The sequence below is a fragment of the Ranitomeya imitator genome, chromosome 2 (genome assembly GCF_032444005.1).
Source record: "Ranitomeya imitator isolate aRanImi1 chromosome 2, aRanImi1.pri, whole genome shotgun sequence".
Taxonomy (NCBI): Eukaryota; Metazoa; Chordata; class Amphibia; order Anura; family Dendrobatidae; genus Ranitomeya; species Ranitomeya imitator.
The window spans coordinates 198,716,684-198,737,716 of record NC_091283.1 but is presented as its reverse complement, the minus strand read 5'-3'; the positions used below and the strand labels follow the sequence as shown (position 1 = coordinate 198,737,716).

The following is a 21,033-nucleotide window of genomic DNA, read 5'->3' as shown; positions in this document are numbered from 1 at the left end:
ATGAGTTGGTGTACCCCAAACTGGAGCAACACTATAGACAGACTATACGGGATTGATATGACTATTTCATAATCAAAAACGTCTGATAACCTGGCACCTGTCAGATCCCTTCTTTGCCATATCACAGAAGAGTTTTAGATTTTTTTATACGTGCTGTAAGAGAATTAGTCAGTGATTGAACTCACTTGGCCATCGTGCTGATAGTCTTGTCCTTGGACTTTGCAGAGGGGACTGTTCTGATCTTCTAGGCAGTGAGTTCCGTCCATGGCCACATTCCAGTTCACACATACAGTTTGATGTGACTAAAGGAAAAAAAGAAAAGACAAAACAACGTCTTTAGCTTTTAGAAATCCTAAAATCGGTGTATGATTCGTATGAAGTGCAAATGAAAGCCACGGTGTGCTACAAGTCAACGTGAGTTCCTAGAAGATCTGGCGCTTCGTTAGAAATCTAAGATCCATCAGTTGTCAAGGGTTGTAGCATCTTGCATGTAGCATCACCTACTATGACAGGTATAGCACTTTGCTAAACTGGTTTCTCAGCATTCTCGTGGATTGCCTCAATGAGGATATCCTGAGGGGTTTTCCCAGCGTAAGCTCAAATTCACGGACCGAGTTCTGCTTAGGATAATCACAAAGACGGTCATAACGTGAAAAACAATCTTGCACAAACACAATCTTATTCAACAAACCCAAGGATCACGTTAAAATGAACTCATCATTTCTTAAAGGGGTCAAGGAGCAATTTGATATACAGTGTTCAGGTCTGGCGTCCTGTCCGGTGTTCCGCGGCAGCCAGTATTCACCTTTGCACCAGCGCGCCTCTGGCATCTCCTGAACTTAAGACATCAGAACGTTGGGGAGTGATGGAGGTCATGACATCCCATGGGACCTAGAGGAGCCCAGAATGCCGGGCCAAGGATTCCAGCTTCAGAAATGAAGACTAGCAACCACGATGCACCGGACAGGACGCCGGGCCAGGGTGGTGCAAATCAAATTACTCATCTCTTGTAATTATTTTTTGTTGGAAGGGTTTGCCTAAAGCTAGGGCCGTATTTGGTATTCATGCTGCCATAGGCCCTGTAAGTCGTGACACCCCTTATGAGGAGTCAGACTAACACTGTCCATATCTTTAGATAGTAGTTAAAGTCCCCCATACACACCAGACTAATGTCGGGCAAACTCACCGGTATCGCCGCGTTTGGCTGACAGTCTAAGGCGCCTGCAGACGAGTGTACGAGAAATCACCTGAGTTCCATCCAGAAAACTTGGACAATTTTTTTGTCCTTTTCATCAGATTTTAATCCGTGTGTCCATTTTGTTTTTTATAAAACATGCACATGATCACATTCTAAACCTAAGAAACTATCTGTAATAATTGGATGACACTTGGACATTCCGTGTGGGGTCAGGTTCTTTTTCTTGCACTCAGAAAAAAAAAACGTCAATGTGTGAGTGTCATCCCAGACTCAATAGACAGTAGCGTATGCTGCCATTATTGTTCTCATGGACAGTCACACTGGAAAAAATGTGTTCATCTGAACAGCCATATTACATAACATTGATCACTGTGCTGTGTGTGCGATCCGATCAATCATCAGACGGCACACGGACAACGTAAACGCTCGTCTGCATGGGCCCTAACGCTCCGTTCACACATCCATTGTGAGTGATAAAAGACAAGAGAAACAGCCCAATGTCTCCTCAGTGCCGTCCTAGTTGTCCCTATTTGCTTCCAAGCCAATAAAACAACATTGGAAAATCACATTTTTACTCGTTTACCACTAAGCAACAAATACATGACGCAAAATGGAAGCAAATGTGAAGCCTCCGATCTGCATCCGTGTCTGACGGATCCCCATACACCTGAATGACCAAGTCTGATCCACTGATGGGATCAGATGAATCTGCATTGAGTCATAGGATCTCACTACCAGATCCATAACGATGTGGGAATACATCCATTCTACTCTATGGGACGAAGTGCTGTCCGAGGGAAAAATACAAATCAGACAGCACCCTGAGGTGAATTATCCTGAGGTGCAGTCAGACGGCCGTGTAACATGGACGACAATCACATCGCAGTGCTCGGACTGGCCGGCGGCCCTCCTCACCCGAGCGTGACAGCTGTACAGACATACACTCAGGTCCGGAGAGAGGGTCAAAGTCTGACTGCTCCTTCAGGCTAAGGTCCTGCATGAGGATTTAGTTACAAGCACTTTTATTGTGGAAAAGCACAAAAGCATTCCATTCCATTCAAGTCTATGAGTAAAATCTGCAAATAAAACAGATATTTACAGCAAGAGAAACTGATGTGTCGCAGATTTCCAGATCCCACCACAGTGCAATTTTGGCAAAACAAAAAAAAAATCCTAGAGAGCTGAGATTTCTATAATCCCATCCACCAAATGCTCACATTGGGAAATTACCTAATATGTAAAGGGCCCCTGACAGATGATTGTCGGGTGAGGTAAGGATCGGCCATGTCTACCATCAGACTGATGATACTTTCATAGTCTGAGAGATAGGCCACCACCAGAGATGTCTGACAGCGGCTCTATCATAGACAACACTCGGTGTATGGGCAAGATGCTGTTTATCAGTCATCTTATATCACTTTATACGTCTTCCAGGTGAGGACACTGCTCGGAAGAGAACTCTGTCTCCACACTTCATCGCCATCCCTCTCACCTCCCATAATCGCCACTCTGTCCCTGAGGAAACCTCGCATGTGTGATTTACTGGTCTCTTCTTTACACCACAGTCTTCTGTCCTTCAAGTGCCAAGAGTCAAGTTCCAGTGTTCCCCGTGTGTCTAACCACACTGAGCACACCACCACCAGCGCAGAAGACACCGGGAGCCTATAGGACAGAAGACTGCGGAGGAAAGAACAGAACAGCAATGTGCACCGGAGAGATTGCCTCTCGAGGTACCCCCACATATAGCCTGCACCCCACATGTAGCCTTCAACCCAACATGTATCCCTACATACAGCCTGCAGCCTCATATATACCCCCACATACAGCCTGCAGCCTCATATATACCCCCACATACAGCCTGCAGCCTCATATATACCCCCACATATAGCCTGCAACTCACATGTAGCCTTCAACCCAACCATTATCCTTACATACAGCCTGCAGCCTCATATATACCCCCACATATAGCCTGCACCCCACAAGTAGCCTTCAACCCAACATGTATCCCTACATACAGCCTGCAGCCTCATATATACTCCCACATATAGCCTGCACCCCACATGTAGCCTTCAAAACAACATGTATCCCTACATACAGCCTGCAGCCTCATATATACCCCCACATACAGCCTGCAGCCTCATATATACCCCCACATATAGCCTGCAACTCACATATACCCCTACGTGTAGCCTACAACCCCATCTGCACCTCATACATATATGTATCTCACCCCCCCACATATACCCTGCAACCCCATATTTAGCCTGCGCCACACATGTACCCACACATGTAGCCTGCAATCCCACATGTACCTCACCTCTACCGCACACCTCCACATATAGCCTGCAACCCCATATATACGCCCCTATATAGCCTGCAGCCCCATATGCACCCCCACATATAGCCTGCAACCCCATTTCTACCCTCATTTATAGCCTAGAGCCCCACGTGCACTCCCAGATATAGCCTGCAACCCCATATATAGCCTACAGCCCTACATGCACCCCCATATATAGCCTGCAACCCCAAATGTACCCCCACCTGTACTCTGCACCCCCATATATAGCCTGCACACCCCCATACCTAGCACTACGTGTACCCTGCACCCCCATATATACAGTGGGGCAAAAAAGTATTTAGTCAGTCAGCAATAGTGCAAGTTCCACCACTTAAAAAGATGAGAGGCGTCTGTAATTTACATCATAGGTAGACCTCAACTATGGGAGACAAACTGAGAAAAAAAAATCCAGAAAATCACATTCTGTTTTTTTTAACATTTTATTTGCATATTATGGTGGAAAATAAGTATTTGGTCAGAAACAAACAATCAAGATTTCTGGCTCTCACAGACCTGTAACTTCTTCTTTAAGAGTCTCCTCTTTCCTCCACTCATTACCTGTAGTAATGGCACCTGTTTAAACTTGTTATCAGTATAAAAAGACACCTGTGCACACCCTCAAACAGTCTGACTCCAAACTCCACTATGGTGAAGACCAAAGAGCTGTCAAAGGACACCAGAAACAAAATTGTAGCCCTGCACCAGGCTGGGAAGACTGAATCTGCAATAGCCAACCAGCTTGGAGTGAAGAAATCAACAGTGGGAGCAATAATTAGAAAATGGAAGACATACAAGACCACTGATAATCTCCCTCGATCTGGGGCTGCACGCAAAATCCCACCCCGTGGGGTCAGAATGATCACAAGAACGGTGAGCAAAAATCCCAGAACCACGCGGGGGGACCTAGTGAATGAACTGCAGAGAGCTGGGACCAATGTAACAAGGCCTACCATAAGTAACACACTACGCCACCATGGACTCAGATCCTGCAGTGCCAGACGTGTCCCACTGCTTAAGCCAGTACATGTCCGGGCCCATCTGAAGTTTGCTAGAGAGCATTTGGATGATCCAGAGGAGTTTTGGGAGAATGTCCTATGGTCTGATGAAACCAAACTGGAACTGTTTGGTAGAAACACAACTTGTCGTGTTTGGAGGAAAAAGAATACTGAGTTGCATCCATCAAACACCATACCTATTGTAAGGCATGGTGGTGGAAACATCATGCTTTGGGGCTGTTTCTCTGCAAAGGGGCCAGGACGACTGATCCGGGTACATGAAAGAATGAATGGGGCCATGTATCGTGAGATTTTGAGTGCAAACCTCCTTCCATCAGCAAGGGCATTGAAGATGAAACGTGGCTGGGTCTTTCAACATGACAATGATCCAAAGCACAGCGCCAGGGCAACGAAGGAGTGGCTTCGTAAGAAGCATTTCAAGGTCCTGGAGTGGCCTAGCCAGTCTCCAGATCTCAACCCTATAGAAAACCTTTGGAGGGAGTTGAAAGTCCGTGTTGCCAAGCGAAAAGCCAAAAACATCACTGCTCTAGAGGAGATCTGCATGGAGGAATGGGCCAACATACCAACAACAGTGTGTGGCAACCTTGTGAAGACTTACAGAAAACGTTTGACCTCTGTCATTGCCAACAAAGGATATATTACAAAGTATTGAGATGAAATTTTGTTTCTGACCAAATACTTATTTTCCACCATAATAAGCAAATACAATGTTAAAAAAACAGACAATGTGATTTTCTGGATTTTTTTTTCTCAGTTTGTCTCCCATAGTTGAGGTCTACCTATGATGTAAATTACAGACGCCTCTCATCTTTTTAAGTGGTGGAACTTGCACTATTGCTGACTGACTAAATACTTTTTTGCCCCACTGTATATACCCCATATATAGCCTGCAACCCCCATATATCCTACATGTACCCTGCATCCCCATACCTAGCACTACGTGCACCCTGCACCCCCATATATAGCCTGCACACCTCCATACCTAGCACTATATGTAGCCTGCACCCCCATATATACCCCAATATATAGCCTGCAACCCCCATATATCCTACATGTACCCTGTATCCCCATACCTAGCACTACGTGCACCCTGCACCCCCATATATAGCCTGCACACCCCCATACCTAGCACTATATGTAGCCTGCACCCCCATATATACCCCAATATATAGCCTGCAACCCCCATATATCCTACATGTACCCTGCATTCCCTTACCTAGCACTACGTGCACCCTGCACCCCCATATATAGCCTGCACACCTCCATACCTAGCACTATATGTAGCCTGCACCCCCATATATACCCCAATATATAGCCTGCAACCCCCATATATCCTACATGTACCCTGCATCCCCATACCTAGCACTACGTGCACCCTGCACCCCCATATATAGCCTGCACACCCCCATACCTAGCACTATATGTAGCCTGCACCCCCATATATACCTCAATATATAGCCTGCAACCCCCATATATCCTACATGTACCCTGCATCCCCATACCTAGCACTACGTGCACCCTGCACCCCCATATATAGCCTGCACACCTCCATACCTAGCACTGTATGTAGCCTGCACCCCCATATATACCCCAATATATAGCCTGCAACCCCCATATATCCTACATGTACCCTGCATCCCCATACCTAGCACTACGTGCACCCTGCACCCCCATATATAGCCTGCACACCCCCATACCTAGCACTATATGTAGCCTGCACCCCCATATATACCTCAATATATAGCCTGCAACCCCCATATATCCTACATGTACCCTGCATCCCCATACCTAGCACTACGTGCACCCTGCACCCCCATATATAGCCTGCACACCTCCATACCTAGCACTGTATGTAGCCTGCACCCCCATATATACCCCAATATATAGCCTGCAACCCCCATATATCCTACATGTACCCTGCATCCCCATACCTAGCACTACGTGCACCCTGCACCCCCATATATAGCCTGCACACCCCCATACCTAGCACTATATGTAACCTGCACCCCCATATATACCCCAATATATAGCCTGCAACCCCCATATATCCTACATGTACCCTGCATTCCCATACCTAGCACTAAGTGTACCCTGCACCCCCAAATATAGCCTGCACACCCCCATACCTAGCACTATATGTAGCCTGCACCCCCATATATACCCCAATATATAGCCTGCAACCCCCATATATCCTACATGTACCCTGCATCCCCATACCTAGCACTACGTGCACCCTGCACCCCCATATATAGCCTGCACACCCCCATACCTAGCACTATATGTAACCTGCACCCCCATATATACCCCAATATATAGCCTGCAACCCCCATATATCCTACATGTACCCTGCATCCCCATACCTAGCACTACGTGCACCCTGCACCCCCATATATAGCCTGCACACCCCCATACCTAGCACTGTATGTAGCCTGCACCCCCATATATACCCCAATATATAGCCTGCAACCCCCATATATCCTACATGTACCCTGCATCCCCATACCTAGCACTACGTGCACCCTGCACCCCCATATATAGCCTGCACACCCCCATACCTAGCACTATATGTAACCTGCACCCCCATATATACCCCAATATATAGCCTGCAACCCCCATATATCCTACATGTACCCTGCATTCCCATACCTAGCACTAAGTGTACCCTGCACCCCCAAATATAGCCTGCACACCCCCATACCTAGCACTATATGTAGCCTGCACCCCCATATATACCCCAATATATAGCCTGCAACCCCCATATATCCTACATGTACCCTGCATCCCCATACCTAGCACTACGTGCACCCTGCACCCCCATATATAGCCTGCACACCCCCATACCTAGCACTATATGTAGCCTGCACCCCCATATATACCCCAATATATAGCCTGCAACCCCCATATATCCTACATGTACCCTGCATCCCCATACCTAGCACTACGTGCACCCTGCACCCCCATATATAGCCTGCACACCTCCATACCTAGCACTATATGTATCCTGCACCCTCGTATATACCCCAATATATAGCCTGCAACCCCCATATATCCTAAATCTACCCTGCATCCCCATACCTAGCACTGAAAACTAAATCTCCGAACTCTAACAAATACTCGGAGACCACCCGAGCGTGCTCGGGAAAACCCACTCATCAATACCCATAACAAATCCATGTAACAATACAAAACCTTTTCAGCAACAATTGGTTTAAAAGTAGAGAAAGTAAACATTTTCTCATGAAAAAACAATACATACCTCTAGCCACCCACACACAAAGTACTAATATGTGTACTATGTTAATACTGACACCATTAAAAAAACTTTCATTACAGAACGATAATTTTCACGAATTCTAAAGGCAAAACAAAGAATTAAAAAATCTGTCAGCAGGTTTTTGCTTTCTAAACTGACAGCAGCATGAGGTAGGGGCACAGACCCTGATTCCAGCGATGCAGCAGTTGTGATAACATCAGTTTTATCTGCTGCAGATCTAGCAGAGCTCTGAATACTGAGCTCTGTATAACCCCGCCCACAGCACTGATTGGCTATTTTCGGTATACACTGTGCAAAGGCAGAAAGCTGCCAATAAGTTGCGGGACCAGGTTTGGACTTGGAGACACAAGACACCTAGTCCTGCAGTGATAATCTCCTGCTGATAAAGCACTGATTTTATTGAAGCAGCAACACAAAGCCTACTAAGTGACACATCGCTGGAATCAGGGTCTCTGCCCCATACCTAATGCTGCTCTCGGATTACATAGTAAAAAAGCTGAACTCTTTAATCTGATTATACCTTTACCCACTAGCGCTTTGTTCACACAAGCACTAAATAGTGTACTGTGTTTAGCAGAATACAAAAGCAATAAGGGTCCATTTTAAAAAAACTGCCGGCAATGTGTACCGAGAAATACAGAAAATTGGGACATCTTTTCTACGTAGAAGTACAGAGTATAAAATAAGAGAGCAAAATATATTTTTCTAGGAAATATGTTGGCAATTTGTTTCATTAGTGAAATCCAAAGCTGTAAAAGCTTCAATAATAATATTTCACATGGATAGACAAGAGTAGACTGGATCTCAGACATTGAAGAGATTACACACAAATTCCAGGTCAAACAACATTTACAAGAATTCCGCCTAAATTCTAGCTCAATTTGAACAAATAGCTGGTGTACATGCCTTGTTCCGGGCAGTTATGAAATGTTTCTAGAAATCGAGGCAAGGCTTAGGGAAAAAAGGAATGGCCTAAATGCAACAAATTGCCTTAAAAGTTTTGATCAAAACCTTGGCCTTCCAAGAGCTTACATAAGGAAAAGAATAGTATCTAACACGTCGAGTAAGATGTGATAAATCTACTACAGAGCTTGGACCTGTGATAAATTTGGCGCAGCTTCTGCCGGCCAGGTCTAGTTTTCAGCTTTCTAAATTTAAGAAAGTAATAATAAATCTGCCACAATGTTTCTCCCACTGATTGTGACTGGTTGGTCTTTCTTAAAGTGCACCTTCAATGGAAAACAATCTTTAAAGTGCTGTGAGATCCTACTTTGCTTTAGCTTTAAAGGGAACCTGTCACCTGAATTTGGCGGGACTGGTTTTGGGTCATATGGGCGGAGTTTTTGGGTGTTTGATTCACCCTTTCCTTACCCGCTGGCTGCATGCTGGCTGCAATATTGGATTGAAGTTCATTCTCTGTCCTCCATAGTACACGCCTGCACAAGGCAAGATTGCTTTGCACAGGCGTGTACTATGGAGGACAGAGAATGAACTTCAATCCAATATTGCAGCCAGCATGCAGCCAGCGGGTAAGGAAAGGGTGAATCAAACACCCGAAAACTCCGCCCATATGACCCAAAACCAGTCCCACCAAATTCAGGTGACAGAGTCCCTTTAAGGAGACCTTTATTCAAAGTTCAACTAGTTGTAAAGCAAACTTTCCCCTTTTCTTAATTCATTATCAGGAATGCAGCATTAAGTGAAACGCTGCATGCGTTTAGGTCCACGAATATTTGGACAGCGGCAAGTTTTTGGCATTTTAGCTGTTTACCAAAACATATTCGAGATACAGTTATAGAATCAATATGGGCTATAAGTGCAGACTCTCCGCTTTAATCTGAGGGTATTCACATCCTAGTTGGAGTAAGGGTTTAACAATTACAGCTCTTCACTATGTAGCTGTAAGCAATTGGACAATTATCTCAAAGGCCATTTAATGGATTGCATGGGCTCTTCCCTCGATAATCCATCACCAATTAAGCAGGTAAAAGGTCTGTAGCTGATTTCAGGTGTGGCATTTGTATTTGGAAGCAGTTGCTGTGAACCCACAACATGCGGTCAAAATCGTTCACAATGGGAAAAAACAGACCACCATTAGGCTTAAAAAGAAGAAATCTATCATTGAGAGGGAAGAAATGTTAGGAGTGGCCAAATAAAAACTTTGGCACATTCTGCCCCCCCAAAAAAAGAGCGCACTGTTGAGCTTGGGAACTCAAAAAAGCCAGGATGTCCACGGAAGACAACAGAGGTAGATGATCACAAAATACTTTCCATGGTGAAGAAAAACCCCTTCACAACATACACCCTAGTGAAGAGCACTCTCCAGGAAGGTGTTTCAGTATCTAAGTCAACCATACAGAGAAGACTTCATGAGAGCAAATACAGAGGGGTCACCACAAGGTGCAACCATTAATCAGCCTTAAACCCTTTACCCTGAAGCCTGTTTTCACCTTCCTAACCAGGTCAAATTTTAAAATTATGACTACTATCACTTTATGTGGTAATAACTCTGGAACGCTTCAACCGATCCCACCGATTCTGAGAACAGTGGTAGAATTTATTCGATATTACTTTTTAATTTGTAAAAATATCAGAAATGTGAAAATGTGGAAAATTTGGCAAATTTCAAACTGTTACATTTTTACATCCATAAATCCCATACTTCTGTCACACAAAATACTTAATAAATAACATTTCCCACAGGCCTAATTTACAGCAGCACAATTTTTTAAAGAAAATTTGTTAGAAAGTTATAAGGGTTAAAACTTGAGCATCGATTTCTCAATTTTCCCAAAAAATGTACAATACCATGTTTTAAAGGACCACGTCACATTTGAAGTGACTTTGAGGGGCCTATATGACAAAAAATACCCAAAAGTGACACCATTCTAAAAACTGGACCCCTCAAGGTGCTCAAAACCACATTCATGAAGTTTATTAACCCTTCAGGTGCTTCACATGAAGTAATTGAATGTGGAAGGAAAAAAATTAACATTTAACTTTTTTCAAACTTTTTTTTTTCTAACTTCAGACCCAAATATTTTTATTTTCACCATAGTAACAGGAAAAAAATAGGCCCCACAATTTGTTCTGCACTTTCTCTTGAGCATGCTGATACCCAATGTGTGTGGAAATAACACTGTTTGGACACATGGAAGAGCTCGGAAGGAAATGCGCGCCATTTGACTTTTTCAATTCAAAATTTTGCCGTTTGGAGAGCCCCTGATGTGCCTAAACAGTGGAAACCGCTCACTAGTGACACCATTTTGGAAACTAGACCCGTCAGGGAACTTATCTAGATGTGTCGTGAGCACCTTGAACCCCAAGGTGCTTCACAGAAGTTTAACGTTGAGCCGTGAAAATAAAAATAAAAGATTCACAATTTAAAAAAATATATGTTTTTTTAGCCCCAACCTTAGCATTTTTACGAGGATAACATGAGAAATTGCATGACAACTTGTTGTGCAATTTCTCCTGAGTATGCCAATACCTCATATGTGGGGTAAAACTACTGTTTTGAGGCACGGCAGGGCTTGGAAGAGAAGTAGCGCCATTTGAGTTTTTGAATGCAAAATTTGCTGGAATCATTAGAAGACGCCAGATCGCGTTCGGTGAGCCCCTGATGTGCCTTAACAGTGGAAACTGCCCCCAACAAGTGACACCATTTTGGAAGCTGGACCCCTCAAGAAATTTTTCTAGATGTGTGGTGAGTACCTTGAACCCCCAGGTGTCTCACAGACGTTTAGAACGTTGAGCCACGAAAAAAAAAAAATCACATTTTACTCACAAAAATGTTCTTTTAGCCCCCAATTATTTATTTTCACAAGGGTAACAGGAGAAAATGGACACAAAAAATTGTTGTGCAATTTCTCTTGAGTACAATACCCCCATATGTGGTTGCAAATTATTTCTGAGGCACAATGCAAAGCTCAGAAGGGAATAAGAGCCATATTGGAATTCAGATTTTGCTGGACTGGTTTGAGCATGCCATGTCACAAAGGCAGTGCCTCCAAATGCCTCATTATAAGGAATCTTCCGCCGGGGCTCTGTTTCAATCATGAATTTCAGAGATCTACATGAAAACCCCATGCTTTACTAGCACTTGCGGATTACTGCAACATTTTTTCAAACTGAGTGTTTTTGGTTTCACTATTCTCTTTTGTGTCTTCAGGTTTCTTGGTGGTGTGTGAACATGATCATACAGACTTGTTCACTGTGCAAGTAGCCCATGTGTTCCTGTTTCCATAATTGTTCTCTTGTGTCTACAAGACTGGGGAGTTCCACCACTCCTCTTGGGCTATCTGCACAAAAGCTGTTCTACCCTGTATGCACACATGGATTTTTCCTCTCTGAACCCTGTTCACACAGGTTATATACAGATGATCAGGTTTTTAAATACATCAGATAGGGATTGCATACATTAGTTAGGACTGCTCTGATAAGGGTATACCGTGAAGATTGGTAGAGCAGCTTAGTATACATTTTTTGCAAAAAACGTATCAACCAAATACCCTGTTTTTTACATCTTTTACTAGCACTTGCGGATTACTGCAACATTTTTTCAAACTGAGTGTTTTTGGTTTCACTATTCTCTTTTGTGTCTTCAGGTTTCTTGGTGGTGTGTGAACATGATCATACAGACTTGTTCACTGTGCAAGTAGCCCATGTGTTCCTGTTTCCATAATTGTTCTCTTGTGTCTACAAGACTGGGGAGTTCCACCACTCCTCTTGGGCTATCTGCACAAAAGCTGTTCTACCCTGTATGCACACATGAATTTTTCCTCTCTGAACCCTGTTCACACAGGTTATATACAGATGATCAGGTTTTTAAATACATCAGATAGGGATTGCATACATTAGTTAGGACTGCTCTGATAAGGGTATACCGTGAAGATTGGTAGAGCAGCTTAGTATACATTTTTTGCAAAAAACGTATCAACCAAATACCCTGTTTTTTACATCTTTTACTAGCACTTGCGGATTACTGCAACATTTTTTCAAACTGAGTGTTTTTGGTTTCACTATTCTCTTTTGTGTCTTCATGAAAACCCCGGTGTAAAGGCCCCTTCACACTTAGCGACGCTGCAGCGATACCGACAACGATCCGGATCGCTGCAGCGTCGCTGTTTGGTCGCTGGAGAGCTGTCACACAGACCTCTCTCCAGCGACCAACGATGCCGGTAACCAGGGTAAACATCGGGTAACTAAGCGCAGGGCCGCGCTTAGTAACCCGATGTTTACCCTGGTTACCATGCTAAAAGTAAAAAAAAACAAACACTAGATACTTACCTACCGCTGTCTGTCCTCCAGCGCTGCGCTCTGCTTCTCTGCTCTCCTCCTGTACTGGCTGTGAGCCGGAAAGCAGAGCGGTGACGTCACCGCTCTGCTTTCCGGCTCACAGCCAGTACAGGAGTGCAGAGCACAGCGCTGGAGGACAGACAGCGGTAGGTAAGTATCTAGTGTTTGTTTTTTTTACTTTTAGCATGGTAACCAGGGTAAACATCGGGTTACTAAGCGCGGCCCTGCGCTTAGTTACCCGATGTTTACCCTGGTTACCAGTGAAGACATCGCTGGATCGGTGTCACACACGCCGATCCAGCGATGTCAGCAGGAGTCCAGCGACGAAATAAAGTTCTGGACTTTATTCAGCGACCAACGATCTCCCAGCAGGGGCCTGATCGTTGGTCGCTGTCACACATAACGATTTTATTAACGATATCGTTGCTACGTCACAAATAGCAACGATATCATTAACAATATCGTTGTGTGTGAAGGTACCTTAAGCGCTCAGCTCAGAGCGCAGGATAAATGTGAGCCAAGCCTTACGCGATCTTTGGGAGGCAGGATGAATGAATCAACAGCAGGTGAAGAATTGGTTTCATTTATTTTTATGCCGCTCCTCGTGTCGTTTAAGTGTTTAGACAACTTCATTCTTCTAATCGTTGAAATAACAGTGATACCAAATTTACAGCTTTTTTTATGTTTGGCTGCTGTCACACACTAAAAAAAAAGGCATTTTATTGCAAAAACTTTTTTTGCATCACCATATTTAGATATTTGTTTTTTTGTGAGACGAGTTGACATTTTTATTGGTACCATTTTCGGACACATGATATTTTTTGATTGCTGTCTATTACGATTTTTCCTTTTTTTTAATGTCGTTCCGCATGGGGTAAAACTGATAAAGCAGTTTTATTCTTTGGGTCAGTACTATTACAGCGATACCTAAGTGCTCATCACAAAATTAGAATATCATAAAAAAGTGAATTTATTTCAGTTCTTCAATACAAAAAGAGAAAACCATATATTAGATGGAGTCATTACACACAGAGTGATCTATTTCAAGTGTTTATTGCTGTCAATGTTGATGATTATGGTTTACAGCCAATGAAAACCCAAAAGTCATTATCTCAGTAAATTAGAATACTTTATAACACAAGATTGAAAAATTATTTTAAAATCTGAAATGTTGGCCTACTGAAATTTATCTTCAGTAAATGCACTCAATACTTGGTCGGGGCTCCTTTTGCATCAATTACTGCATCAATGCGGCGTGGTATGGAGGCGATCAGCCTGTGGCACTGCTGAGGGGTTATGGAAGCCCAGGTTGCTTTGATAGCAGCCTTCAGCTTATCTGCATTGTTGGGTCTGGTGTCTCATTTTCCTCTTGATAATATCCCATAGACTCTCTATAAAGTTAAGGTCAGGCGAGTTTGCTGCCAATCAAGGATATGTACTGATATTTTTAAACCAGGTATTGGTACTTTTGGCAGTGTGGACAGGTGCCAAGTCCTGCTGGAGAATGATATTTCCATCTCCATAAAGCTTGTTGGCAGAGGGAAGCATGAAGTGCTCCAAAATGTCCTGGTAGACGGCTGCGCTGACTTTGGTCTCAATAAAACACAGTGGACCTACACCAGCAGATGACATGGCTCCCCAAACCATCATTGATTGTGGAAACTTCACACTAGACCTCCAGCAGATTGGATTGTGGCCTCTCCACTCTTCCTCCAGACTCTGGGACCCCGATTTCCACATGAAATACTAAATTTACTTTCATCTGAAAACACCTTGGATCACTGAGCAACAGTCCAGTTCTTTTTCTCCTTGGCGCAGGTAAGACGCTTCTGGCATTGTCTATTGGTCATGAGTGGCTTGACACAAGGAATGTGACACTTGTAGCCCATGTCCTGGATACGTCTGTGTGTAATGACTCTATATAACATATGAGTTTCAATTTTTGTGTTGAAGAACAGAGTATAAGCCGACCCGAGTATTAGCCGAGGCACCTAATTTTGCCACGGAAAACTGGGTAAGCTTATTGACTTGAGTATAAGCCAAGTATGCATTGTCCCCTTATCCCTGTCCTGCTATGCGTGGTCCCCTCGTCCTGTCCTGATATGTGTGGCTCCCCCTGTTGTATGCATGGCTCCCCGGTTCCGCATGGCTCAGCTCCCCCAGTCCGGCATGTTTCAGTTCCCCTGGTCCCGCATGGCTCACCCCAACCCCTCCCCTCGTCCTACTCGCCGCCTCACACCGTCACTGCACCTCCGTTATCCTGTCGCGGCAGCTCTTCTTGTGCTCAGCGGTCATGTGGTAGCGCTCACTAAGGTAATGAATATGCGCTCCACGCTTATGGGAGTGGAGACGCGTGCATATTCATTACCTTAATGAGCGGTACCGCGTGTATAAGCCGACCCAAGTATAAGCCGAGGTATGCATGGCTCCTTTTCCCCAGCCTTGTCTGAATGGCTCCTTATCCATAGCCTTGTCTGAATGGCTCCTTATCCCCAGCCTTGTCTGCATGGCTCCTTATCCCCATCCTTCTCTGCATGGTTTCTCATCCCCATCCTGGTATGCATGGCTCCTCATCCCCATCATGGTATGCATGGCTCCTCATCCCCATCATGGCATGCATGGCTCCTTATCACCATCCTGGTATGCATGGCTCCTCATCCCCATCTTGGTATGCATGGCTCCTGAATCCCATCCTTGTATGCATGACTATTTATCACCATCCTGTTATGAATGGCTCCTTATCACCATCCTTGTATGCATGGCTCCTCATACCTATCCTTGTATGCATGGCTCCCATCAAAACACATAAAAAAAAATCCTACTTCCCTTCACTTCGCTCCCTCGCAGCATCTTGTTCTGGTGCAAGCAGCTGCTTTATGCTTGTAAGCAGTGCATGGCAGAGATATCATGCGCTGCTTACAAGCAGAGCACAGCTGCCGGAATACAGCTGCCGGAATACTCACTGCTCTCCACACCAGGACTATGTGCGTAGAGGGCAGTGAGTATTCATTGCTCTTTAGTAGACTGCACAGTGTCAGCCTCAGCTACCGGCTTCCTGTGCCCACTACTTAAGAGAAATGAATATTCACTTCTCTCCACGCCAATGGGAGTGAAGAGAGGTGACTATTCATTTGTCTTAAGTAGCGGGCAAACGTGACCGCCCGGCAGCTGCAGGAAGCCGGCGGCTGAGGCTGACACCGTGTGTGCCATTACAGACAAATGAAGATTCACTGCCAGCACAGTGAATATTCATTTCTCTTTAGCAGTGGGCACAGACTTTAGCTGCAGCCGCCGTCTCCTGCCTCTGTAACCAGCTGCTCTGCCGCTCCCTCTCCATCCTCTGGAACCCTCACGAACCCTCGAGTATAAGGCAAGGGGGGCGTTTTCAACACAAAAAAATTTGCTCAAAATCTCAGCTTATACTCGAGTATATACGGTATGTCACTGCGCTAAATGGATATATACCAATTGACACAAAGGCAAAATATGAAAAGTAACTAAAATAAAAATAAATGAGGAAAGGACAACAAAAAAACACAAGTGAGGACAACAAAGACAGCAAATAACTGAAAACTGATAACTGAAAACCAAGGTAGCTGTATAAAAGTTAAGAGAAGTTATACAACTGTTAGCTGGTGTTCAGTGTACCTCCTACAAATCATATCAAGTGAAATTGCAATCAATTAATAAAGCAGAAGCCCAAACATAGGCTGTGTATAGAATGAGGAAACCACTACAAACCAACCAGGTTGTAAAATATATTACTTAAGGTTAGTAGCGTGAAGGTAAAATTAAAAAAAGGGATTAAAAGAAGACAACTTGTTTGGTGTACGTAGTATTATACATATGATATACGTAGCCTCTTGTCGTACCAATGCCAGGCATACAATAGTGCATTAAGGATTCAATGTCTATGACCACCGCTGGTACTAAATTTCAAGCCCAAGAACATGAACCAAACCCTAACATGAATAAATCAATGTGCACCTAATAAAATGAAAAATGATTTTCACAATAGTGTAGTTGCGCTGGTAACAAGGATGCCGTTGTCCATTGAGAGGACATAATGTCCATAAACATTCGCTGTGGCAATAAAAATCCCGCGGTGAAAGCTCCCAGGGAGTCACGGATGGAGGCTCACCTGGCGCCTCTGCGGGACCGCGTGTGGGAGCAAACATTGTGTGACGTCACACTCCTGAGTACGGTAACCTCAAGGGGCTGCAGTCTTTGGTGTCCTCATTTTTGTTTTTTGTTGTCCTTTTCTCATTTATTTTTATTTTATTTTTGTTATTTTTAATTTTTTCAGTATTTTTTATCTTTTTATGTGTCTATTGTTCTATATCCATTTAGCACAGCGCATACATATTTTTTACTTTCGGGGTTAATGTCCCAAAAAATAATGCGAAAGCAAAGAAGTGGGATATTCTGCCATGTCCGAGTCATCACCAGATCTCAGCACATTGAGCTGCATTACACAGGCTGAATACAAAACGTAAGGCAGAAAGACCCACAAACAAGCAACATCTAAAGTCACTGCAGTAAAGACGGCAAAGCCTCACAAAGGTGGGAACCCGGCGTTTGGTGACGTCCATGGCTTCCAGACTTCAGGCCGTCATTTCTGCTAAGGATTCTCTACAAAATAATAAAAAACTAACAGTTTATTTACAAGGTTCAAATGTCTGATTACTTTTGAGCTCCTGAAACGAGGAGGCTTTACAGAAAAATGACGTCAATTCCGAAACATTTGACAGGATATTTTTGCTCAACACCTTTAGTAAAACCTAAAAGTCTACACTTCAGTTGCATCTCAGTTGCTTCAATTTAAAGCCAAAATAGCGGCCTGCAGAGCTGAAATAAATGAATAAATAGGCAAATATGCCTCCTTATCTTGACAAACCAGAGCTGGTATGTCACTCTCCACAAGAAGAAACTTTACCCCTTAATCATATACCAGCATTGAGCACAAGAATCGGCTGGGACAATTTGCGGTCCTGCTCTCTCCTGCGCATGCTTACTCGGCAGGGACAATTTGCTGTCCTGCTCTCTCCTGCGCATGCTTACTAGGCTGGGACAATTTACTGTCCTGCTCTCTCCTGTACATGCTTACTCGGCTGGGACAATTTCTTTCCTGCTCTCTCCTGTGCATGCTTACTCGGCTGGGACAATTTCTTTCCTGCTCTCTCCTGCGCATGCTTACTCAGCAGGGACAATTTGCTGTCCTGCTCTCTTCCTGTCCATGCTTACTCGGCTGGGACAATTTGCTGTCCTGCTCTCTCCTGCGCATGCTTACTCGGCTGGGACAATTTGCTGTCCTGCTCTCTCCTGTACCTGCTTTCTCGGCTGGGACAATTTCTTTCCTGCTCTCTCCTGCGCATGCTTACTCAGCTGGGACAATTTCTTTCATGCTCTCTCCTGCGCATGCTTACTCAGCTGGGACAATTTCTTTCCTGCTCTCTTCCTGTCCATGCTTACTCGGCTGTGATAATTTCTGTCCTGCTCTCTCCTGCACGTTTACTCGGCATTGCTGTCCTGCTCTCTCATGTGCATGCTTACTCGGCTAGGACAATTTTCTGTCCTGCTCTCTCCTGCACATGCTTATTTGACTGGGACAATTTTCTATCCTGCTCTCTCCTGCGCATGCTTATTCAGCTAGGACAATCTGCTGTCCTGCTCTCTCCTGCGCATGCTTTCTCGGCTGGGACAATTTCCTGTCCTACTCTCTCCTGTGCATGCTTATTCGGCTGTGACAATTTTAGTCCTGCTCTCCTCCTGCGCATGCTTACTCGGCTGGGACAATTTCTGTCCTGCTCTCTCCTGCGCATGCTTACTTGGCTGTGACAATTTGCTGTCCTGCTCTCTCCTGCACATGCTTACTCGGCGGGGACAAATTGCTGTCCGGCTCTCTTCTGCACATGCTTACTCGGCTGGGACAATTTGCGGTCCTGATCTCTCCTGTGCATGCTTTCTCGTCTGTGACAATTTTCTGTCCTGCTCTCTCCTGCGCATGCTTATTCGGCTGTGACAATTTCTGTTCTGCTCTCTCCTGCACATGTTTACTCGGCTGTGACAATTTGCTGCCCTGCTCTCTCCTGCGCATGCTTACTCGGCTGGGACAATTTGCTGTCCTGCTCTCTCCTGTGCATGCTTACTCGGCTAGGACAATTTGCTGTCCTGCTCTTTCCTGTGCATGCTTTCTCGGCTGGGACAATTTTCTGTCCTGCTCTCTCCTGCACATGCTTATTCAACTAGGACAATTTGCTGTCCTTCTCTCTCCTGCGCATGCTTTCTCGGCTGGGACAGTTTTCTGTCCTGCTCTCTCCTGTGCATGCTTATTCGGCTGTGACAATTTTAGTCCTGCTCTCCTCCTGCGCATGCTTACTCGGCTGGGACAATTTCTGTCCTGCTCTCTCCTGCGCTTGCTTACTTGGCTGTGACTATTTGCTGTCCTGCTCTCACCTGCGCATGCTTACTCGGCGGGGACAAATTGCTGTCCGGCTCTCTCCTCCACATGCTTACTCGACTAGGACAATTTGCTGTCCTGCTCTCTCCTGCACATGCTTACTCAGCTGGCACAATTTGCCATCCTGCTCTCTCCTGTGCATGGTTGCTCGGCTGGGACAATTTTCTGTCCTGTCCTCTCCTGTGCATGCTTACACACTTTCACATCGCTGGCTTATTTTCCAGGCGCTCTAAACACAGGCTGCCCTGGTATTCCATGGGACATAATGTACTACGTCTGCTAATGTGACAGTATCAGGTGGTGTTGTTTAGGATCCTGATCCTGCAATTGTTCTCTTGCTGGTGAATCCCAGTCACATACTCGCATGCATTTTTAGCATCCTTCGACGCTAATGTGAACAAAGCCACAGTCAGTACAAGCTGATACTTGTGGCAGGAATGCATTTTATTGTACATTTATCAAGGATCTCCACTTATATGATAGCATTAGCATTCAGATGACACATTGGGACAATATGTGCTGTTCCAAAAAGCCAGACATACTATTCTGGGCTGTTGACTTTAAAATACCCACCTTTAGCCAAGGCAATAAAACTGTCCCCAAGTGTAAAAACTAGTGGAAATGATGAACCGTCTGCCTGTAATTCATTTTCTAATATAAAAAAGGTTAGATAGAATCTGTTGCTAGGATATATCAGAAGGTGATCAGATATGGATTTCGCCTTTAAAAGCTCATACTGGAAAACTACATAAATCCCATTCTTATTATTGAATTATCTCTTTACAAGTGGACGTATTACTATCCAGATCATGGTTTAAGGGGTAACATTTCTCCTTGTGGAGAGTGACATACCGGCTCTGGCATGCCAAGGTAAGGAGGCTTATTTGTCGGGCAATGCTACTGTGGGAAATTTAATATGCAAATTGCTTCTTCAGAGAGAACTCTATAAACTCTATAGCGCCCACCTGTTGGAAGCAGCGATCCTACAAGTCATTACTGACCCTTTAACTGGCCTTGAAATGTGACTTAGCACAAAAGTGAAATCATATTCTCAATTTGCAGACATGGTGTTTCGGGGTATTGCCCTCGTCAGGGCAAAGTATGAGAACTGATTTAGCTAGGTGAGAAACTGTGTACTGAAGTCTAAGGGGTAACATTTCACCTTGTAGAATTACATACCTGCTCTGGCATGCCAATGTAAGGAGGCTTATTCGCTGTGCAATGCTCCTCTGGGAAATTTAACATGCACATTTCCTCTTCAGAGAGAAAGAAGACTTAAACTCCATACCGCCACGAGTTGTAAGCAGCAATCCAACAAGTCACTACTGACCCCTTATTGAGCCTTGAAATGTGACTTGGGACAAAAGTCAAATCAAAATCTCAATTTGCAGACACGGTGTTTCGGGGTATTGCCCCTCATCAGTGCAAAGTATGAGAACTGATTTGGAT

At 44.5% G+C, this 21,033-nt stretch overlaps 1 protein-coding gene across 3 annotated transcripts in view; it reads right to left on the bottom strand.

The window, feature by feature from the left end:
* The window catches only part of NEK6 (NIMA related kinase 6), a 238,731-nt gene that overhangs the window by 102,739 nt on the left and 114,959 nt on the right, over nucleotides 1-21,033 (bottom strand). For all 3 annotated transcript variants that reach the window (XM_069748463.1, XM_069748464.1, XM_069748467.1), the window contains exon 3: nucleotides 186-302. Coding sequence is in view for 2 of the 3 variants with exons in the window: in XM_069748464.1 (XP_069604565.1) it covers nucleotides 186-266 (81 nt within the window). In the remaining variant the exon portion in view is untranslated. The remainder of the gene's footprint in view (nucleotides 1-185; nucleotides 303-21,033) is intronic.